We start from the raw sequence: 25,387 nt of genomic DNA on the forward strand, positions 1-25,387 counted from the left end.
AATTTAAAGCATACCCAAATAATTTTTTATATCAAGATACACAAATGAACAATCACTTTCATATTATCCTGCACATCTAATATGAGATTAACAATTCTAAACATAATATAATTTCTTACACAAAGCAACAATATCATTAAAACATGTTCTTGATATTTTTGACAATTTATTCACAATGCATTCATGTTACTATAAACATATGATCATACAAATATAACATTGTAAAATTCATGCAATCTCTTATGTGCATCGTTACAATTAAATAAACAATGTGAAACTATTATGTCATGAGATAATAAATCGTAGAATATTAGTTATATAATGACAATTTATATACTGCTTTTAAATAAAACATATGAATCATTTCAACAGAAAAATTGATAGGTTCATATGTGTTCACATTTGTAATTGATTATTAGCATAAACTTTCATATCATTTCAACATATTAGGGATGACAACAATTGTGAACAATTGTTATTAGTAGGTCTCTGTTTCTGATAGATCTTAGTGAAAAGTATGGAAGTGGAAGGTCAATTTCGCTTGAATGATGTTGTTTTTAAAGATGCGTTGAAGGTGGTTAAGAAGAGTCTGGGATGCGTACCTATACCTATTCCACAGGATGATGACTTAAATTTTGAAAGTGTACTGCATATGTAGAAAATAATGTTTGTCAATGGTTCTAATGTTTTTCAATCCTATTTCATATTGCGTGTTTTGAAGCAAAGTTATGACGACCATGCTAATTTTTTTCCTGATTCAAACAAAACTGCTGAAATAGAACAGAATTAGACTGAGAGGAATGAACAGGGAGATACAACAGAGGAACCTGATCAAACAGAATCCGATCAGGCTAAGCATGAACAAGAATCTGATCCGGCCTATTAACAATTTTCTGCTCGTGTTGAGAAATTTGATGTTTTACACTTACAATATGTAGCTATTGTCGATGATGCTGAATCTAAGTATAGAGCAGTTGTCAAGATGATTAGTGCGGAACATCCTTGTAATAAATATAAAAGTGAACTCAACATGAAGATATCTGAATATCACCTTAAGGCACAAACAACAGCTTCTTTCTCAGTCAGAGAGGATGAGAGCACAAGTTCAGATGGTTATATTTGGTTTCGTTGGAATACAAAACAAAGTGTAAGTAGTTCAGATGCTGAATTTATTGTTTTCATTTTGAAAGTTGTTTATACTTCGTTAGTTTTTTGAAGCATGTGATTTGTAAATAAGGTAACCAATATTAATGTTAGCAAGATATAAAAAAATTGTCAAATGACACATGATATGCAATTTGTAGTTGTGACCCACACCATTGGCATAGCAAGTTTTAATACAAAAAATATTTATTCCAAAATGAATGTGTCAAGCATTAATTTCTTAACACATTATATTATAAATGATAAGTTTAAACATGTAAGCCATATACATAACATAAAATTAAATATAACACAACCATTTTCATCTTAGTTATCATATAACTAATACAAGTATTATAAATTCATTGTGTTAAACTCAAGTTTCATGTCTAAAAATGTTCTATGTTTAATCCAGATAATCTAGTAGAAAAGTAAACAATGAACAAAAATCATTAATATTTTCTATTACTTTCTTCCAAAAACATTTACCAACTTACAAAAATTTAAAGCATACCCAAATAATTTTTTATATCAAGATAAACAAATGAACAATTACTTTCATATTATATCCTGCACATCTAATATAAGATTAACAATTCTAAACATGTAACACATCTAACAAATATATAAGAATAAATTTAAATATTAAAACAAATGTAACAAACACAATATGTTTTTTTGTTTTTGTTTTTTAACCTTTATCATTTAAAAAGTGTAACAAACTAGATGAATATATTTATTACTTACTTTTTCATCATTTCAATTATACCCTTAAACAACTTTTTCTATAATAAAATTGTTTTTGGTGTTATTAAAAAAAGAATTTAGATTATATTTTTTTGTTATATTGTATTATTGTCGGTGTCGTTGAAATAGATAATCATGGTTACTTTGATTTTTTATAACTTCAAAGCAACAAACATTTATATATTTTTTGTTTTAATCAAAATCAAAATTTCATAAAAAAACATGGTTCATAATTTTTAAACGTTAGCGCAATAAAAAGAGCTGAAAGACGGACACGTGAGTGCCCCGTCTTTTCGCTAGTGATACATAATTGTAAATTGTAACGTGAGTTGAAATTTATATTTGCTTTGTATTCAAAACATATATGATGTTCAATCTCACATGACATGTATGACTTCAAGAGTCATGCTTAATACATGAAGAATGAGATAAATATGTATTCTCGCAAGATATATCAATGATGTCATGCAAATAATATGTGACATTCTGTGATTGAAATGCATGACTCTAAGAGTCATATTTAATTCATGAGAATGAAAAAAAAATCAATTGTGAACGATTTATCTATTATTTATAGTGTACTTAATATTTGTAACACTTTTATAGTATGGTTTTACCTTTTATTTAATTGATATTTGTAACACTTAAATTAATAAATCAAAAGTGAAATTTTCGATTCTAGATTAAATTCAAAATTAAATTATAGATTATGAGTATTCAAGTTTGATCCCTAATTTAAATAATACTTAATGTGTTTTTATTGCCTCTTGACTAAGTTTTATATTAGCAAACTTGAGAAGCAAACCTCAAGAAAGTGAGTTGAATAACAAATTGAAGTGTTGAAATTGTGTGTGTAGTCAACAATATTAAATCTAGCTTCAAATTAGAATAAATCTCAATCAAAAACACGAGATATATCAAAATTAATTGTACAACTTTAATATCAATTTTAACTCATCTAAAAGTGGAATTAAACAATACACTAAAGATAATATATCATAGTTTTGTTTTTATTTTTGAAAAATAATATATCATAGCTAATAAAAAGATTTTATTCGCCCCCATGAGCTTAGCTCATTTGGTAAGGGATAATGTGCAGGGGCCGGGGTTCGAACCCCAGACACCCCACTTATTCATCTTAACGGTGAATTTCTCTAGCCACTAGGCTACTTGAAAAAAAAAAGATTTTATTCAAATAAATATTTTATAATTTATAAAGAGGAGTATCATCTCCTCTAAAAAAAGGATAATCATCTAATGCGTAAGTGTTTCTTTCCGTATTTAATGCATAAAAAAATTGAGAGGGTTTGTAATACAAAATTCTGCTCGACCATTTTAGGAAGATAATTGCTACTTATAGCGAAAAGAAACTCATATAAGGAATATTCTCATGTTAACTTTATAGGGAACATGAGGGTAACTTTATAGGGTTTAAGGTTTATGCGAATGGTACAAGTAAATGATTTTTTTTTTCTTCCAATTTTTCAATGATTTTGAACTTCTATTTTGTCTTTGTTCCATGTCCTTTGTCTTCCATAGGGAAGTAGTTCTTCTATGGTGTGTGTCTGTTAACTAGGCTTAAGTCTTAATCCTAGGTTAACGTAATTTAAATTTACGTATTGCATCACTTAAAACTTAAAATAAAGTTGACTCAAATTAAGTATAGGTATGTACACTTAAACTTAGTTTAGGTATGCACAAATGTTAACTGAATGTTAACGTGGTTTATATTTAAGAATGACTAAATCACTTAAAATAAGGTTAACGCAAACTAAATTTAAGTATGTACATGTAAACTCAGTTTAAGTATGTACATGTCAACTCAATTTACGTATGTACACCATTTATTTTTACGGGCTTATGTTTTTTTCTCCAAGCTACTTCATTCAATTTGTTTATTCTACTTGTCTAAACACTTTTCACACAATTGTACTATTTTGTACTCTCCAATAAATGGACATCAAAGTAGAAGAAAAAACTGCAAAATATATCAATAATGGAAATTGAAGGTTACCTTTTAAATTGGATAAAAACAGCAAAGAAAACGAGGAGAAAGTTATACAATTGGGTTTTGAAAGATGACGAAGAGTGGGTTTCGGTGAAGAAAAAGAAAGGTGATCGTATTCCCTAAGTTTGGGAAGGAGGAAACGCAAATTAGGTTTTAGAAGAGATTGGAGGGGTTTTGGTACAATTTGAAAATTTATTTCATTTTAAGTGTACTTTAGTCATTTTATGTTGTAACTAGGTTTTATTGAGGTGTAACTAGAAATTTTATTTTTTCTATGATCTTTTTTTTTGGGTCAACTGCTTCCAAACAATCACTCTCACAAATAATGTTGACATAGCCTTTTATACTACAAAAATCAAGACCTATCTGGATAGCACGTAACTCAGCTAATAACGTATCACCTCCAGCTTCATAGTGAGAGAAACCAGCTATCCAATCTCCATCGTGGTTGCGAACAATACCACCAGCACCTAAACAACCAAAATCTTCTAAAAAGCTACCATCAATATTGAGTTTCAGTGTACCTTCCGGAGGGGGGGGGGGGGGTCCAATGAGCTAAGAGACGTGATGAGTGTGGGTCCAAATCAAGATTGGGATAGTAAGAAATGCATTCATCATGTAACAAAAAGGTCTTTCGCACCACATCTTGAATATGCCAATGTTGATTCTCAAAAATTGTATTGTTTCTCCAACACCAAGCATACCATACTCTTGTAATAAACAAAATAGTAGAAGTACCCTTTGTCATCTCATGAAGCCAAACCTTGACATCAAATTCAGAGAAAAAATTATTATAGCGCCCCATATTCAAGCGGAGCCAAAGCTCTCTAGAGTGCGGGCAATCACGTAGACAATGAAGAATATCCTCTATGGGTGAAGAGCAACGGGTGTAGCTTGGAGAAGCTACCATGTTGCAATGATGCCTACGGGCATTAATAGGGAGAGCATTATGAAAACAAAGCCATAAAAAGTGCTGGAGTTTTGTTGGTACTTTAAGGCGCCAAAGTCAATTCATGTTACAATTCACATTCCAATCTCTATTTTGTTGAAGAAGCCAATAGTATCCACTAGAGCAAGTATATACACCTTTCTTTGCATGCCTCCAAATCCACGCATCTGGAAGTCATACATCCAAGTTATTGGGAGCTGGAAGCTGATGAATATATTGAACAATATCGGTAGGTATCATAGTGACAAGTCCTTGCAAGTTCCACCTACCATCCTCCCACACATCCTTCAAACACATAATTGAATCACTAATGTTAACAAAAGGGACCAATTGATAGAGGGGACCGAGTTGTGTCCAGTCAATATTCCAAATTGATGAGTCTCCGGAGCCTACACGAAAACTATATCCTGCAGCAAAATTTGTAATGGCATGTTGAATGCCGCTCCAAGTAATTGATGGTTTATTATGTTTCTTATTCATCCACAAAGATGTGTTTCCCATGTATTTATGGGAAAGAACTTGCACCCACAATTTATCTTTATTATAAAGCATGATCCACACTAACTTACCAAGCAGAGCTAAATTAGTAAGTCTAGCTTCACGAATACCTAGGCCGCCAAAGCGTTTAGGGGTTGTAACCATATTCCAGTTAACATGATTCCAAGTTCGAGAGAGCCCATCACCCCTCCCAAAGGAAACTCCTTGCCATCTTATCCAACCTGTTGCACTATGATCATCTATATATAGAGGATTAATTTTCTTTGAATAATTTTATTTTTTTACGATATTAAGAGATTTTGTTTTGGCAAATGACATTAAGAGATTTTTTTTTTGAAAGAAAATGACATTAAGAGATATATACTACTAATTTTTTTTAAGGAAATATACTATTACTTATGTTTGCACATCTAAGATAACATTAAAGATGATTGATGATTGATTTCACAAAGGTAATTTATTTAAAATCGTAAAAATGGTAATCTGTTGAAATTAGTTTTTTTTTGTTAATACAAAATTAATTAATATAAATTTATCTTTAAAATGTTACTATTTGATATTTATAAATTAATTATTTTAACAAAATTCCTTAAAAGCTTTTTTAAAATAACAAATTCCTTAAAATCGTTAAAAAAATAATTCCTTAAAAGAATTTTACCAAATTAATATATGTGAAACAATTAAATGCATCGATTCCCTAAAAAAAAAATTAAATGCACCGATTGAATTCAATGATATGATAAAGGTCATAGTTGGCAATAACATTATCATTCAAAGACCAATCGTAACTGAAAACCACTATAAATTACCAATCATTTTGGTGAATGAACAAAAAAGACAAAACACTAGAAAACATCTCTTACAATTGCCTGCCTGTGTTAAAACTGAGACAAAAATCTTTTGAAAGAAATTTCATGGCACCTTCTCTTTTCTCTACACCCTTCATTCACCCTGGTCTCCAACCTCTTGTGGCCAAAATGACCCTCTTTGATACCATACTTTTCTATGTTAGTGTTTTTGTAATTTGAGTTCAAACATTTTATTTAAGTTTAAAGCTAATTAATCAATCGTAAAATAATATATAGTGATTGTTTCATTATTATGATATGATGATAATATTGAATTTATGTAGGTGATACATTTTGTGGACAAAATTGTGCTGTGGCATAAGCTTCCAGTGTTGTTGGGGGCAATATACTTGGGAATTAGGAGACACTTACACTTTCGTTACAATCTGTTGCATGTTGGAGGAGTGAGTGGCAACAATTATGATACACAACACTATGCATATCGTACTCCGGCAGGCACGTGCAACCACCCCGACGATCACTTGATCGGTAGTCAGGGAACTATCATCGGCCGGAATATGCCTCCGACGACTTTAAATTATGGGGTAACCAAGCCATTTAATTCTTTTATCTTTTTTTTATTTTGATGTCATATTATTATCAATTGATCATGTATATTATTATATACGTGCAGCTGTTAGACCCTCACCCTGCACTGGTGGCCTCGAAGCTTCTAGCAAGAAAGAGCTTCATAGACACAGGGAAGCAATTCAACATGATAGCTTGTTCATGGATACAGTTCATGATTCATGATTGGATTGATCATTTAGAGGACACTGAACAGGTCCAATATTTATTAATTATATATGACTGTCACAATCTATGTTAAACGAGAATATAGGAAAATGTTGATATTATTTTAATGAATATCATTTCATTGTATTATATAATATTATCTGTAAACATTTTTGTTTGTGCTTTTATATATTACCCGAATCTAAACATACATAGCTGTATAATTCACATAATTGTTTTTAAGGAACTGATGTAACAAAGGGACACGATGGCGAAGTGAATGTAAATTTTACACTAATTTTGCCAACCAATTCTCCAAAACCTTAATGTAATTTGGATCTAAGCCAATTGCATTTCTTGCATAATGTTTGGAATAGGTGGAAATCAGTGCTCCTGATGGTTACTCAAGCGGCTGTCCTCTAAAGACTTTCAAATTTTTCAAGACTAAGAAATTTCAAACTGGCTCCTCACACATGAAGTTTGGCTTCCAAAACATTAGGACTCCTTGGTGGTAAGTAGTTTAATTTGTATGCACTATTTCACAGTAAAACAACAGTTTTACATATGCATTCAATCATATCTCACCATGTAAACACTTGTGAAGATATTTAAGGAACTGATGTAACAAAGGGACATAGTAGCAAGATTTGATTGAATACACGTGCAAAACCTTTTTAGTTTTTACACTGACAATTTAAATCAATTAAATCTATATCTTAACCACCTTTTAAATTTGATGGTTCAACATATAGCTTTTTGCTGATAGAAGATTTAGTTCAGCAAACAGGATTATTGGAAGAACATTTAGAGTTTACTATTGTTTTTTGGTATGTGAATTATTAGGGATGGAAGTGTGATATATGGGAACAATGAGAAGGGAATGAGCAGAGTAAGGACATTCAAAGAGGGAAAACTGAAGATCTCAGAAGATGGGCTTCTTGAGCATGATGAGAAAGGTATTCCCGTATCCGGTGATGTTCGAAATTCATGGGCTGGTTATTCCCTTCTGCAGGCTTTGTTTATTAAAGAGCACAATGCAGTATGTGACATGTTAAAAGTAAGTAAAATTCTTTTCATCTGTTGTATAACTTGGCTCCATTTTCTGCCACTGCACTCATTTTTTGCCTCGGAAATTAATGCTCGTTTTTGTGTTCTTTGCTTACAGGAGCACTATCCTGATTTTGATGATGAGCAACTCTATAGGTATGCAAGATTGGTGACTTCAGCAGTCATTGCAAAAATCCATACAATTGATTGGACTGTAGAACTCTTAAAAACTGATACTCTTTTGGCATCCATGAGGATCAACTGGTAAGTCTGCATATGGATATATTTTGAAGGAGACAGGCTGTTTTTTTTAATTAATACAGTTGTCTATGCAGCTAAAGTAAAACTTTCATTTTCTTTTGGCAGGTATGGATTTTTGGGGAAGAAATTCAAAGATTCATTTGGAAATATTTTGGGACCCGAGCTTAGTGGATTAGTTGGTCTTAAGGAGCCAAGAGATCATGGAGTTCCATATTCGCTTACTGAAGAGTTCACGAGTGTTTATAGGATGCATGCACTCTTGCCTGAGGAGCTTGTCCTTCGAAACATCAAGCCTACAACAGGAGAAGACAAATGCCCTTCAATACTTGAAAAGTATACTCTTATCTCTCTCATTGATTCTAGTTTTGTACCCAAGAGTTAAGAATTTTTTATGTTTCTTTTGAGTTGCTTTTAACATGAAAACATTTTTTCATAGTGTGGTTCTGAATGCGAAGGGTAACGAGTATAATTGCATATGTTATTTAGGGTGCCAATGACAGAAATGATAGGAAAACAAGGGGAAAACAGGCTTTCAAAAATAGGAATGGAGCAAATGTTAGTATCTATGGGCTACCAACCATGTGGTGCTGTTACTTTATGGAACTTTCCAACATGGCTAAGGAACCTCATTGCACATGATATTGATGGAGAAGAAAGACCTGATCCAGTTGACATGGCTACTATGGAAGGTAGTGCAGTGCAGTACCTTTTGCAAGCATGCTTTTGTAATAATTTTATATGATCAACTTGTTCTAAAATGATGAATCTTCTATCTATTAGTTTATAGAGATAGAGAAAGGGGAGTTGCAAGGTATAATGAATTCAGAAGAAACATGCTAATGATCCCAATTAGTAAGTGGGAAGATTTAACAGATGATCAAGAGGTTATTGAAGCTCTCAAAGAGGTATATGATGATGATGTTGAGAAGCTGGACTTGATAGTTGGTCTCCATGCTGAGAAGAAGATCAAAGGGTTTGCTATAAGTGAGACTGCTTTCTTTATCTTTGTGATCATGGCTTCAAGGTAAGTTTTCAGCACTAAATAGTATGCAAATAAAATTTGATTATTTTGGCTTGGAATCTTATGGTTTTCTGTGGTGACTATGATGTTTAGGAGGCTAGAAGCCGATCGTTTCTTCACAACAAATTTCAACTCCAAAACATACACAAACGAAGGTTTTGAATGGGTAAACAAAACAGAGTCTTTGAAGGATGTGATTGACAGGCACTTCCCTGAGATGACTGAAAATTGGATGACAAGCACAAGTGCATTCTCTGTGTGGGATTCAATGCCAAATCCTAAGAAATACATACCTCTATATTTGAGATAAGCCCCACAAAAATTGTTTGGTTAAGAATCACTTGTGCAACTAAGTCACAGTTTTACTCCCATACTCTTCCATTGATTTAGAACCACTTTCAGAATGTTTTGTTCGTATTTGTCTTTTAATAACTTGAGCATAGTTACTGCTCTGTATTTCATTTTACAATGTAAACGTTTATGTTACAATTCAAGCCGTTCTTTCTGATACCTCAAAAGTGCAAAATATAAATTTATCATGTTACTCTGAAACTTACGGATTCATGTACTATGATTTAATTGTGAAAATGTACACATATACCAAATAAAATTTATACTTAGTTTTGGTAGGAAACAAGATTCAATAAATTAACAAACAAACATGCACAACTGCAATCAGCTAGCTACAAACAGTTATATCAATCTGGCGAAAACCAAAATGAGAACATCAGGGATTTGATTGATACTCATTGATTCCCTGTAATGTACTTGGAAAAATTCTTTTGACAACTCTGGCATACAAATAAAATGATTGTATACTGTAGCGCCATAGTAGTCTACATTTTGAAACTCAAAAACTACTCACAACAAGAAAAATGGCCTTCATATCGCACAATCAAGAGTGAATACCAAACAGAAGCTTGCAAGTCGCAAAAGTCGTCTTTGTGATATATGAACAAACAAATAATCAGCAAAAGCTCACTTGTCTTTTAGGAAACATCCCCTCTCTAACTTGGGGTGATAAGCACAACCCTCTTCATCAGTTTTGACTTTTGGAAGCATTGTATAGGAACAATAAATTTGAAATTCAACAAATGCTTCCCACTTTCCCTTTACAACTTGATCTTCACGGAGGGGTTATCTTCCAGACACGGATAAAAGCATCCTCGCCTGAGCTAACCAAACTATATTCATCAGTGAATACTAACCCATAAACCCCACCTAAGTGAGCACCCTTTATGGTATTTCTATTAGCCACAGGTTGGTCAATCTCATATATAATAACACACATGTCGAGTGATCCTGTAGCAATCCTACTGCTATCAGGGGACCAAGCAAGACAATTTATCCGTGCAGTATGGTACAGCATGTTCTTGAGCTTCACCTGCACAATAACATATATAAAAAAAGATTTACATTTAAAAGCACAATAAGCAGTTAAACGCATTACAGATAGAAAGCATTAAACATAATACTTTCGTTATTTAAAGGTCAGCTTGGTTTGAAAAAATGTTCCCTTTTCATTTTAATTGCAAAACTGGGTCCGTGTTTTCACTTTGTTTCCTGTTTGTTACAAAAAAAAAAGCGATAATAGAAACAAAAAAAAAAAATGTTCTTGAACAAAACCGGTTCAAAAGTAGTACTAGTACTCACATCTCGGGAGGCACGGTCCCAAACAACAGCTTCTCGATTAACATCCCCTGATGCAAACATTGAAAAATCTGGAGAATACCGTATGACACTAATAGCACCCCTATGTTTCTCAAGGACAGCCTCTTCAACAAGTGTATCACCAGAAATAGAATATATGTGCAGTTTACCATCCTGACCACCAATAATGGCTTCACTTCCATCAGACGAGACAACAGATGCCGTAACAGTAAATCCAAGATTAATGATTGACACAACTTTTGTGCCACGCAGCATGACAACTCCTGAATCAATTGAAACTAGAGCAAGTTCAGGAGACGAAAGTGCAACACTAAAATCCTTTGGTTGACTTCCGATATCAACGGCTTCAGCATCTCCGCACTGATCCCCATGTAAAGAAACCCGCCTTAACTGGTTGTCAGAAGAGAAAGGAAATGAAGGAGTAAGAGGAAGAAGCCATTAGTTATAAACGATTTTCGAATAAGCAGATGCCATGAAATTTGTCCCGCACACTAATTGCTAAATATCAAGAAACTGATCAGTGAAAAATAAACATTCTTTCCACGTAATATCAAGACATGCATCAAAACCTCAATTGCTAACTTATAATATCTTGGGACTAAGAAGGTAGTTGTTAATTTGTCACTTAGTGAGCTGATTATAACCCGTATAGAGAGAAATGTTCCGTATTAATTGGTCAAATGAAATTAATTTTTGGGCACAAAACGAAAGTCACAACAATATTAGTTTTTGGACCAAACTGATCTAGTAATGAATGTGTACATATTAATAGCGAGAATTTAAATAAAGAACAGAGTAAGTTTAAAATTTAATTTCGATACTCTGTTGGTGTAAATTTTTTACAGTCAACCAATCAGAAATTGTCTCGTGTGAACTAACAAAGCATATAAATTAGATCTATAAGTATCTTGTAAAACAATTACTACTGCTTATTTAATGGGTCTGCACTAGCCAAGTGCTTCATGGAGATTTCTAGGAAATTTACGACCAATATACTTAAATAGATAACACCGAGAAAATGATTTATTTCATCCCATAAAAAGTATACTAATTAAATGCAAACGACAAGCAAGGCTGATTTGTTTATCCAAATCAAATTGGAGAAAATGGAAAATGAAAAAAACATAATATAATGATTATCTGATATCCGTCAAAGAGTATAAGCAAAACACTCACCTTATTATCAAAACCAGACATAACAATCTCTTCTTCTGCAGCTGCTAAGGATTTGATTTGAGAATTTTCCTTCCTTTGTAATTTACCGCTATATCCAATCCCTTGAATCCACTTAACTATTAAGCCATCATAACTACAAGACAGGAGCACTCTAGGGTTACTTCTGAGAATGGTTAAGGAGGAAACATTTTTCATATGTCCTGAAAACGATGCCAGGGCTTTATCAAGATCACTTGCAGAAAAAATTGATATTGTCCCACCAAGAGAAACAGTGACAAGATAATCGTTCAACCACAGGCACCCTACAAGCATGTCTTCAACTCCACCAGAGGCAGAACAAATCAATGTTTTCTTCACCTTCCCAATGTTATCCTCAGATATGTCCCATACTTTTGCAGACTTGTCAGCAGATACAGTCAGCACCTAACGATAACATTACAACTGAAGATCAGATGTCTAACAGGGAAGAAAGTAAAGAGACTTACACAGAAATGACTAGTATAGCAAAGGGGGAAAATATCAATTCAACAAATACAACAGTTTAACAGCAAGCTCAAAAGTTAACATGCACAAGAACTTTGCTAATTGAACTGTACAAAGTATATCGAACATTTAGGTTTTGTTTGAGAGTTTGGAGGGAGGGGAGGGGAGGGCTCTGAAGATAAAGGAGGAGTAAAGGGAAGGGAAAGGCTGAGTAGTTCCCCCACCTTGAATGAGATTTATTATTCTACATTGGACTAAAACTCTCCAATATATGGGAAATCCAAAAGTACATTCACGGAGGGCTTTGGAAAATTTCGAATAAACTTTCAAATCTATTTATTCTCTATATAAATTTTCTCAAAACAAAATTCTTATTCACAAATATTTTCATCTTAATCCCTTCAAAAACATTCTCCCAAAAAAAGTGAAGACTTCTCCTACCTTTTCTTTCCTCCCCTCCCACTGTTTTCCTCCAAACTCCAAAACAAAGCCTTAGACTGTTGTGCCAAAAATCTCAGTAAACTAGCAATCAAGACATGCATGTTCAACAACTAAAAGTGCAAATTTCTATTGATTTTAAAATTTCAAATAGGTCTAAAATCAATGTTAACAAAAAATTGTCTAGACTTGAAGGAACTTTCCCAAAAGACCAGATAACAAACAAACCATAACCTACAAGTTAAAATGAGAGCAATATAATAGAAAAGTGAATATAAGTCAGGCTAGCAAGAGAACTAAACACGCTTATCAAGAAAAAAAATCAAGAGAACTAAATACAGATTCTTTTTCTTCAAATTCCTACCCCTTAGCTTGAATAACTTCTATGCACCATAGTTTGCATTCAAAATGTGACTGCAGTGAAGTATTTATAATTTATATGACACAAGTTATTACGACATGCCTTTTACTTTACCACATATTTCTTAGTTTATAGTTGTATGTTAACTTCTAAAAGAAAAGCAAGTTAAGTGATCAACATCATATAGATTGAAAAGGAGATGGAGAGAGACAAATACGTGAAAATGGGATCAGTATATGACCAGACCTGCCATAATCAATAAAAAATACTCAAAAGTTAGCTTACTTGTTTTCCATCAGGACTCCAGCTAACAGCATAAATACTGCCAGTATGGCCACCTTCAGAAGACAACTCCCCGATCTTCTCTCCAGTCTTTCCATCGAATATGATACCCTTTTTGTCAGAACTAACGGTTACAAATTTACTGCCATCTGGAGAATATCTCACACAATTGACAAAATTTGAATGATCCCTATACATAAACAAATTATCGTGATATCAGTCATTTATCAGACGAATGTAATAAGCAGAGAAGATCAAAGATAAGAACAAACCAAAACAGAGGAATATGAAAAGAAATTACACTATCTTTAAACATAAAGAGAAAAGGGGACATGCAATGTCATTGAAACCCAGTTTTACCCTGACGTCTAATGAGAATTCAGTATTTGAAGATATTTTTAAAATGTGGTAGCAAAGTGAGCTTACGTCGCAATGATGTACAATCGGATTTTCTGGTATTAATTAATTTTAAGTGAGGATGATGTACAATCGGATTTTCTGGTATTAATTAATTTGAAAATCATCATCTATATCAAACAAATATTACTGTGCATCTATGATATTCTAACCGGTTAGTATTTTTGTATTTCCTTCATCACAGACGCTAACTTATGATCGTTATTTGGAGTTGATTCTTTCAAAGGACACAAGGAATTTTTACTTTACTGATGACACGGGACATGTATGGAAATGCACTAATGTATTCGTTGAAAAGCCCTGAATTGCACCATGAAATTGGAGGGGGTTAGAAACACTACTGCACACTTCAAAAATCAAAATTGGTGCTACAGCAGTTGGGAGAAATTCTATTTTATTTATAACATTGATAGTGTAGTGTGGTCTTTTGTTATATGGAGTGTACCAGGTCCTATGTGTGTGTCTTTTGTTATATGTGTATGTCTTGAACTGGGATTTGTCTTCATGTATTACTATTGATTTGAATGAATGATTCATGGATACTTTGGTTCTTTATTTTTAGATTATGCTCACTTGGATCTTAAATTAATCAGTTAGTTTTATGGCTTATAACTTTGTCATCCGTAACGATACAAGAAGGATCCATGTTTTTTAAAAAATAATTTTATAAACACTAACATCATGTTAGTGCAATAGATGATCAATGATAAACGAATACATCATCAAAAACAAATCAATCAACTTGAATCATACATAAAGTTGGCCTTGCTATAAAATAAATGAGAATATTGATCTTTGGCCAATTCTAATTTTTTTCTTGATATATTACAAAATCTGTGGAAATGTCTCATTTTCAACCATATTTTATATAGATTTGCACATTTGTTTTGAAGGATCAATTAAATCAACTAAGTTGTTGGTTTTATAAAAAAAAAAAGTTATTGGTTTTATAAATTATAGATAGGTAATATTGCATATATCTACTTTTAAAAATGTATATGACCCGTGCGGCAGCATAGGTAGACGATCTAGTAAAGAGAAAAGGGGACATGCAATGTCATTGAAACCCAGTTTTACCCTAACGTCTAATGAGAATTCAGTATTTGCGGATATTTTTAAAATGTGGTAGCAAAGTGAGCTTACGTGGCAATATGATGAGTTCTCATTAGATGTTGTGTTGGTTAATTTACATCAACAGCGCATCTCCACTCCAATAAACTCAAACAACCAATGTTTTGAAAATTCATCAATTAAGACATTTTTCTTTATAGAAGGATAAAACATAAAAAGTATATGGCAATATGCAAAATTTTGGGTTTCACGATTTTAATTAGACACATATTTTTAAGGACATGCAAGGGAATGTCTTTCTTTCAGTTGCTCAAAAGTAGAATTTTCCCTTCACAAAAATGCATGGAGAGAAACTTATATAAGTCGGTAGAAAGAGAAAAATAGAATCAGTTCAACAAAATTGATCAATGTCTAAAGAGAGCAGAAGACAAACAAACATATTATAGAATAAAAGACTGCACCGCCATTGAGTTTCTCACACCATACCTGCGAGATTGCTTAAATCTAAAGGGAGGTCCTTCATAAAAGTTGACAAGAAAATCCTCTCCACAGGTGACAATGCGAAAAGGCCTTGTAGGTTTATAAGCACAACTCAAAACTCGTCTTGAGTGGCCATCAAATTCACCAACATTAGTCCCAGAATCCCACCTATCCATTGCAGAAATTGATCACAGTAAATATCACCAACTAAAGAAGTACGATATAGAGTCTGATCAAAAGAAAAGCCAAAAAATATTCACTCAAACATACACAGCAAAAGCATCAAAATCAGATATAGGGAATGTTTGGATTGGCTTATTTGAGCTTATCTACTGACATTAACACTTGAGAGACTGTTTCAGAGAACCTATAAAAACAAGTTATAACATCTAGATAAACTATTTTCAGGTTATTTTTATAAGCTGTCCAGGATAACTTATGAAAACAACTTATAACTTATACAAAAACAGTTTGTTATGAAAATATGTTAAAATAAGTGTTTATACATGATAGGCGCTTATGCTATAAGCTATAAGCTGTAAATTATAGTAAGCTGTTTATCCAAAGTCCAAAGAATGACATAGCCATGATTAGTTGTAAATGAAAGCAATAAATTAGAAATGTGTAAGTGTAATGTAAGAGAGATGAATCATATCCTATCCTATATAAATATAGTAAAGTGAAGTCAAAATAGTTTGAAAGAAAAGAAAAGAAAGGAAATAGTGTCATACATAAAAGCGCGAACAAAGGAGTTTCCTTTAGCTTCACCAGAAGCGACAATTCTGATACCATCAGGAGACCACTGAAGATCATCGATCCTTCCAGAAAGAACACGAAACTCCTTCTTCAAAACGAATTCATTGCGAGTTCCCCAGATCCTCACGGTACCTGACACGTCAGCAGATGCAACCCATTCACCGTTGGGTGAAAATCGAGCGACGGTGGCAGGGTAAGCATGTTCGCCATAGACGGAGACATGAAGGGGGTTATGGAGATTCATCATGATAACCGATCTGGCATTGGTGTAGGTGATGGTGTTGGATTTGGAGTCGCCGGAGATGAGAATACCACGGCCACGTTCTGTTGAAGGCGTGCAGGCGTAAGTCTCCGTCAACTCCACCGAGCTCATCTTGAAAGATAGAAAATGCAGTGCACGATGATGACGGTGATGGCAGAACAGAAGAGAATATGAATATGAATAAAACGATGATGACTTTTGACTCACTCAAAAAGCTTTTGCTTTTTCAATCAACGACAAGTAACGCCCACTTTCGCTCACAAATATCTACTACTAGCTCCTCTTACTCTCAGTTAAAAAAGGATAAATAAATTAGGCTAGCTCAATTGGTAGTGGGAATGCATTGAAGTAGTACTTATCCCCAGGTACTAGGTTCGATTCCCACGGGAAGCAAAAACACTACTAGAGGAGGGGGTAGTGATTAAGCTTGTGAGTGACAGTGCCGGGGTAGTGGGACGGCCCCACTAATAGGTGCGGGACCCACCTGGGCTGTTACAAAAAAAAGGCGCCTTTTTTTTTGTAAGACATAAGAATGTTACATTGTGATGATATAGTTCTTACTTATTATCCTTAAGATCCTTGAATGAGATTAATATAAGTAAGTTATTTTGTTAAAAGACATGTAGAAAATTGTATAAATTTTGCAATCCAATATTATTATATTTTGAATTAAATTTCTAACTATATGTGATTTTATATATCTATATATATAAATATTCTGGATTGCTACTATCCCTTTGTTATGTGAGTAACGGACATACCCTATCGGTGTGACGTTACTTAACATATCATTTTGTGATAGAGAAATAGTTGAATATTTTATTTAAAATATCTTTCAAACTTTTTAATTCAACTATCATTGTCTATTCTCTATCAAGTGGGAGAATCATTGCTATGTATTGTGTAACGTGATGGACATACCCTATCGGTATGACATTACTTAACATAATCATCCTTTTGTGGGTAAGATAGTTTAACTATCATTCTCCATCAAGTGGAGAAAATATCATTCTTCAACAAGTGAGAAAAAATCTACATGTCAACTAACTATATCTCATAAACAAATATATTTATTTGTTTTCATATTTTTAGATATGAAATTTTTGTAAAGACTTATATTGAGGATATTAGTTATGCTATTGCTATTCTTTAATACTTATGGAAGCTTATAACTATTTTCTCTTATATCCTCAATAATAATAAAATATAAGTCTTGTGTATTTCCGCTGCTTGTAACCTAATTGTTTCTCAAATTTGTGTAAGTATAAATTGTAGCATTTGAGTTTTGAGTGAGTTATTAAAATTGTGAACAGAGTCTTATATCCTATTTTTAGAGACTCATCTCCCTCATATGATGATAAATTTTTAATCATCATACTCTGTCATATAACGGTTACTATGTTTATAAAATTCTGTGGAATTTTAATTGTGAAAAGGAGATCTTGTGTTATAAAATTCTTAAATGAAAATTTACGTTCTCCTTAATTCTAAATGCAGAATATGTGGTTAACTACGAAACCCAATTCTTGATAATATCTGCCATTGATAAAATATGTATTTATGGGGTTTCATATTATTCTTGAGTTACCACTTGTGTTAATAATTCTGCTATGCTCATGTGCAAAATATGTGGTTGAGTTCATGAAACTCTATTGGCTAAAATTATATAACCACTTATGTTGATAATCTTGCACTATTAATTGAGTATCCCATTGTTGAATATTACATTATTATAATATTTTGTATCAGTGATCACTAATGAGAATCCCACTTACTCTTGTTTATATATATGTGGGATCAGTGGGAGTGTGTACACAATATTATATATTATGAGCTCAAATGAGAAATCTCACTCTTGTTTATATATATATGTGAGATCAAGAGAAATGTGTACACAATATTATTGTCGTTATCGCCATATACTCTTGTGCACACTATAAAATATGGCATAGCTTAAGAGACTTTAAACTTTAGTCTCATTCTATTATATTGAGACATATGTTAAAATTCTATCGATCTCAATGAGCATCATAATTGGATGCTTAAGTCAATTTTGTTGGAATATGCACAATAACTTCTTGGCATGCAAATATACATTGTGCTTCTGTTTTACCAACATTCCACATTTTTTGAGGTCATAAATAGTAAGTCCAATGGATAATATCAATACTCCTATCGAGTATGATATTGTGTTCTTGTGGTACTTATAATTTGAGATAATCATAAATGTTCTTTTGTTATTGACATTCTAGTGGCCACATTAATCCACATTTTTTTTTCTTTAAACTAAGTGTCTATGTTAATCCAATTTGGGGATTATTGAATTTCCTATTTTGCTTTTATGGATTTTCATAGTCACATTTTTGTAAAACTTGGATTAATTGAATGTCGTAGAACATTTATTGATTTTGACTATATGTAATTACACTCTTAATAGGCTATCCCTATAAGTAATTACTATTCGTGTACCTATGTGGATATATGACTTCTGTAATATTGAAAACTCATTGACAGAACCACTAACCACAGACTTATGTATATGAGTATTGTAACTCATAATGATTTGATCAAGTCTATGTTATTTTGGGTTAGTGGGAGTTTGTTATAGCATTTTTTAAATGCTTGGGCTATTCTTTAGTGACATATTCTTTTTAATTCAAACGTGTCACTATAGATTCATCATTTGTTAGAAAAGTGAGTCTTTGATCTGTATGATTTGTTTTCCCTATCGGATTCAATTTCTGCAGCATTAAAGCTTACTTCTCTTTTGAATGATTACTGCTTTGACCATACATGTAATTTTAAATTTTAAATTCTTTATGACAAGTGAATTTTTTATTTTTTCAGTAATTGAGTATTGTCATCCAAGTGGGAGATTGTTGGATTAATTATTTAATTAATCAATTATGGATTGACAATAATCAATTATTGTAAGTCGGTGTCATAATATAAATTATGGTCTATTGTGTTAAGCACTAATTATATGATGAATTTGAGTGATTGGGCTTTTGTAACTAAATGGACCGTGATGGGTTGGACCATTTAGATAAGCCCAATGAGAGGTCCCTGCCCTCAGCCGTTTAGCTATTTAAACGTCATCCCATTAGACGGTTAATTATTCTGAATATTGGTGAAAACCTAAAGCTAGACGGAATGAGGGTAGTTATCCCTCTCATAGTTGTCGGGGTTGTCTACGTTTATTTTTCATCAACCTAATTCAAAGGTACACAGTCTCTTATTCCTTCTTTGTTGTCTTGATATGCTATATTTTGTATCTAATGATCTATGGTTAAATTCTAAATTTTTTATCAATTATTAATAATAAGTGACATAATTTATGCATCAATTTGATTTTTAATGAATAATTTAAGAATTTATTAGACACTGTGTAACAATTTATAACGATCAAAATATTTCAATCAAATTCGTTCTTGCACACGTGAAAGTTGTCTTAGAACTCCACGTCAATGCTCAACGACACGTCAAAACTGTTAACCGCTAAATTTAATAGAGGAACTAAATTGATTAACATCCATGAGATCCAAGAATATATTGGCTATTTCAATAATTTGGAGATGCAATTGGCCCGTGCATACAAATTTAAGAAGGAAAAAACATATTCACTCATTTAAATTTAGTCTACTACCGTCCAAATTATAAGTTGTTTCGGAAGAAAAAAAATTGACCCAAATTACAAGTCGTTTTCAATATGAAACATTTAATACTATTTTTTTTATTATACCTTCAACTATTTATTACTATTTTTTTCAATTTTTTAATTTATCTTTCTTATTCCATTAATGAAAAAAAGTTTTGTAAAATGTCATAATTTCTCATTCCTAAACAACATTAATTACAATTTTTAATTTATATGAAATGATAAAAAAAATCATACTCCCTCCGGTCCTTATTATAAGAAAAAATTGACTTTTTAGGTTCATAGAATAATTAATGTATCTTATTGTAAATATAGATTAAATACATCACTTATACAATGAACCAAAAAAGTCAATTGTTTCTTATAATAAGGATCGGAGGGAGTATAATTTAGGAAGGGAGAGAGTACATTACTAACCTTTATGCAATTGACCCACCATTCTAATTGAAAGATTCGTCCATATTTAGAGTTCATCTAGATCTAATGATTTAAAAAAGTAAGTGATTTTAGAAAAGAATAACAATATCAATATAGAACTTTGTCTGATATTGTTCATGTGTTAGTTCATTGACTGGTACAGAAGCATTTTGTTCATGCATGTGTTAGTTCCCTTATAGTAGCCAAATCTGAGGCTAATAGTAAGGCAGTTTTAACACCTGAAGACATCTTTATATATTGTCACTGTTTGCATGGTGATAGAGTTGCAATGCTACAGGATATATCATGATTCAGAGATTCAGCATGTTGGTTTTCTAATTTGATTCAACCAAAAGTTTCTTTTTTAAAATAAATGTGAGGCATGTTCCTAGTGACCGACCTTGTATGCGATGTGGCCAATAAACTATCATCATTATTATTATTATTATTATTATTATTCAATTTAGACTTAGAAATTAGTTATTTGTTGATTTTGGTATCAATACCAAATTTGGCTTGCTTTAGTGGAACGTATAACCTTTACTCCCTCTGTCTCACAATTATTGTCTCTTTAACATTTTTTCTTTTTCTCAAAATAATTGTCACTTTATAATATCAATGCAGCATTTATTACTTTTTTCCATTATTATACCCTTATTTATTGAATTTCATCCAACTTAACTATTCCACTAACTACAATTAATAAGGATGTTTTAGTAAATGTTACTAATTTTACCATTGAAATCAACACAATTAATCATTTCCTTAATAACCGTGCACAAACCTTCCACTAACTACAATTAATAAGGATGTTTTAGTAAATGTTACTAATTTTACCATTGAAATCAACACAATTAATCATTTCCTTAATAACCGTGCACAAACCTTAAACGACTAATATTGTGAGACGGAGGGAGTATATTCTTTTTGACAAAATGAATAACTCAGATGTCCCATATAACAAGGTATGTTCAACCCCCTCCTAACTTCAGTACAGGAATGCTTCTTTTAGTGCAGCAGTTGTTATTGGCTGTTTCATTTTAATTCATAACATTTTCAGTCAGAAATTTGACACATATGTCTAGGGAATGCAAGCCTGCACTTACGTTCGCAGAAAGTGAAGCGCATGTAAATACCCCTTCTACCATATCAACTGAAGTAAGGCCACCATTTTTGGTCCACCTCCGTTTCAAGCTATTCCAGGACCTTGAAATTGATGCTTCTCTCCCCATAAGATAAGAGTCATCTTTCAAGGTGTTGACCATCTAATCGAATAACATCATCACAATTTTTGTTGCTATCCTAATTTTTTTCTTTGTTTAGTAGTTTGTCCTTGTTAGAACTAGCTTCTTTTTCTCCACGAGCTCTCTCTCGTCCCCCCGTTTTGCTGCGTTGGAAGGTGTCCTCCTCCTCCACCGTAGTGTCGTGGGTGCTAGCATCAATATTGGAAACTCCAACAGAGCTCACCATTCTATAGTGTGTATGAGTGTGTGTATAACCATCTCTATGGGCTATGGCTGGTCTTTCTAAGCACTATGTTACGTCTTTGAATGTCTTATTAAATTGTTGTATTGGAACACTACAAAAAAAAAATTGTTGTGTTGGAATGAGAAAATATTACAAGAGCACGACTTCAAATAAAAAAATATTTAGATATACACGAATAATAAAATAAAAATTTAGTCACATCATTTAATAAGATGAATCCCTTACTCTAAAAGTTTATTAGGTCTTGCAACCTCTAAACCTAATTTTTCCCTCTAATAATCTTGCTTTAATTACTAGCTTAACTAAAACCTAAGAAATTTCCCTCCCTTTTGAATTTCGTTGGTCAATTTTCAAATAATTTTTGTTTACCGTGCTGTTTATAACCCTTCTGTTTTCCATGCATTTTTTTTTCAAAGTTTCTCTTGCTTGATAACCGAACAAAATTAAATAAGGGCCATTGGACTTCAATTTAGAAAACCACAAAAGTTGCTCCTCTATTTCCCACGTAGATTAACTCATTCATCTAACATATTCCTCCTGTATAAATATAGATGCAAGATTCTATCATTAGTCATCTTGCTCAAACTGTACAATGGCTGGCCGTAATGTTGAGTTTTTTCAAAAAGTTCCATTCGATACTCCTGGTTGTGTTTTAAGTCCCTGCCATGGCTGACCCAACATTGAGTCCTTGCTGTCAACCGCAACTGTATAACTATCATCGGTTTCTCCCCACGTCAAAGTTACTGTATTTGTCGACCATCGTCGTCGATGTTGTCACCGTCGTTGTTATCTTTGTCGTTTCAGTTGTTGTTGCCATCATAGTCAACTCTCACTGCTCGGTGGAGGTAAGGAATAAAGCAGGTTTTAGTGTTCAAGATGCCGTCGCTGTTATCTTTATCGTTTATCTTTGTATTGGAACGTGTTGACCTAAGATCCTGCCTTTGTTTTTTTTTTTCGTTCAAACTTTTATGAGTTATGGCACCCATATGTTATTGCTAAAATCCCTTATGAAATGAAGTGTATGGTTTTGTTTAAGGTTTTGTGAAAAGATTGACAGATTGACAGAATATGATGTTACTTCAGGGTTTTTGGAAGTGTATGGTTTTGTTTAAGGTTTTGTGAAAAGATTGACAGATTGACAGAATATGATGTTACTTCAGGGTTTTTGGTATATATGTAGAGATTTTTTATTTTCAATTTTACTTAATGTTTCAATACTGTTGACCTAACATGTTTTATTTCGTTGTGATTACTGTAATAGAGAGAGCTGTGCTGAGATTCTGGACCAAGCAAGAACCACTGTCGATGTTGTGGATGACTGTGGAAATACCTGGGCTTGCATCATATATTTGGTACTACTCCGTACGACCACTGCAAGATAGGAGGACAGTGGAAGCGTTTTGTGGAGGCTTGCAATCTTTACGAAGGTGTTCGGCTGAGAATTGGTGCACCGGTGGCTGGAAGCAATGAGACTATTTATGTTTCAGCCATTGTCAATTAGGCAGTATTTCCATGGCTTGAATTGTAGTTGATTATGGATTTGCAAGTGTCTTAGTTCTTATTTTGTCCCCATTTCCTGTTATCTTTTGTTAAGTACTTTCAGTTTGACAGTTTAAGTTTAATATTTCATGGCCTGATGCTCACATCATGTAATGGGGCATTTGTTTTGTTTCTGCCAATTTTCCAGACTTCCTTTATTTGCAATGCAGTTTATGCAATTTTAAATGAAAGAAATTCAGCTCTTTATATCACTGTGTTTGCATTTATTTGAGTAGAGTTGCACAAATGTGGGAATGTTTCTTAAATATAAATGTTCACATACGGAATACAGTGCAAGTTCCATACGAAACCATTGCAAACGAATTGTTGGAAGTATTTATCACAAGTGAACTAATTAAATTTAAAGGTTACAATGTGTATTGCAGGGTTCTATATTGGTATATTCATGGCAGTTTAAAAAAAAAACTAAGTAACACTCGACCCATATCAGATTATCTTCATACTAAGTATATATTGTCGTTCAACCAAAAACTTTTTTGTTAAAAAACGCTTATATTATTTAGCAACTTAAATTGTCATGACTTTTTTTTTTTGAGCAATTAAATTGTCGTGACTTATCCCTATTGTATAGTAGGAATGCATAAAATCCTGAAGATTGTGAATGTAGCAGTGATATTTCATCCATAACTATTGTATGCGTTTTCATATAAAAGGGTAAGCAAATAGATATAATTGTGAATTTGAATGATGGGAAAATATTTTACGATAAAAAATATTTTAAAATTGAATTCTCCATAAAGAACTACTCTGCCAATCATATATGTTTAACAATAATTTCTGTATATGATGACAATGTTCATGGTTTAATGTATGTTTTGGAAAATTGGTGGTGGAATATATGTGGGTGGAATTTTTTATTTCACGTTATTTGAGCAGAATTACATAACTGGCATGTTGATTTAATGATTTTTCATTGAAAATTACATGGGAATGGTGTTATGTTGCACACGTAACCATTAATGCCCCTCTATTATACTTTCCATATTAGAATATGTGGGGTCACAAGGCTGGATACAAGATTAAAGCTAAAAATTGGTGTGTCATGCTCCTAAGGAATTTAGATACACAATATGGGTTGCATAATGGTACAAGATTGATTATCACTAAAATGGGAAAATTTGTGCTAGAGGGGAAGATAATATCAGGAAGTAAAATTGGTGACAAAGTACAAGAGCTAGGGGCAATCACTAGGACATGTTGGTGCCTGCCTCACAACGCCTATCTTTTCACATGGACAATTATATGTGGTTGTGTCTAGAGTTACGTCTAGAGAAGGGCTGAAGATATTGATAACGGATGAAGATGGTAAAGATATCGATGAGACGTCTAACGTCGTATACGAAGAAGTGTTTCGAAACGTGTGACATTAATAGATATGATGTATGTTGTTTTAAACTAAACACTTAATTGTGTAATAAGTACTATTTCGATTACTATGTTTTCAAATGACTTACATTATGTCCACGCTCAATTTAGTTATCATAAGATGCATAATAGAATCATAAAGCTTATAAGACCCGTGCGGCGCACGGGTCGGTATACTAGTTAAGACTAATGTATACAAAGCTATACTACTAATAAGACCAATGTTACAAATTAGTTACATGACA

The 25,387-nt window shown here is 32.6% G+C and overlaps 2 protein-coding genes across 2 annotated transcripts; one reads left to right on the forward strand and one right to left on the reverse strand.

The window, feature by feature from the left end:
- Window positions 1–6,111: 6,111 nt before the first annotated feature.
- Window positions 6,112–9,767, forward strand: LOC146934778 (alpha-dioxygenase 2-like). The gene is made up of 10 exons (XM_085706728.1): window positions 6,112–6,352; window positions 6,478–6,738; window positions 6,828–6,977; window positions 7,306–7,439; window positions 7,772–7,985; window positions 8,094–8,239; window positions 8,342–8,569; window positions 8,723–8,925; window positions 9,017–9,260; window positions 9,351–9,767. The coding sequence occupies exons 1-10, from the start codon at window positions 6,170–6,172 to the stop codon at window positions 9,565–9,567; spliced, it is 1,980 nt and encodes a 659-aa protein (XP_085562854.1). The 5' UTR covers window positions 6,112–6,169; the 3' UTR covers window positions 9,568–9,767.
- Window positions 9,768–9,810: 43 nt separating this feature from the next.
- LOC146934779 (actin-interacting protein 1-2-like) lies at window positions 9,811–16,837 on the reverse strand. Its single transcript, XM_085706729.1, has 6 exons — window positions 16,368–16,837; window positions 15,643–15,804; window positions 13,672–13,858; window positions 12,105–12,527; window positions 10,911–11,318; window positions 9,811–10,641 (listed from the first exon to the last, which is right to left on the reverse strand). The coding sequence occupies exons 1-6, from the start codon at window positions 16,763–16,765 to the stop codon at window positions 10,384–10,386; spliced, it is 1,836 nt and encodes a 611-aa protein (XP_085562855.1). The 5' UTR covers window positions 16,766–16,837; the 3' UTR covers window positions 9,811–10,383.
- Between the last annotated feature and the right edge of the window lie 8,550 nt (window positions 16,838–25,387).

This window comes from Medicago sativa, chromosome 4 (genome assembly GCF_051527215.1).
Source record: "Medicago sativa cultivar Bolivia chromosome 4, Bolivia_mono, whole genome shotgun sequence".
Taxonomy (NCBI): domain Eukaryota; kingdom Viridiplantae; phylum Streptophyta; class Magnoliopsida; order Fabales; family Fabaceae; genus Medicago; species Medicago sativa.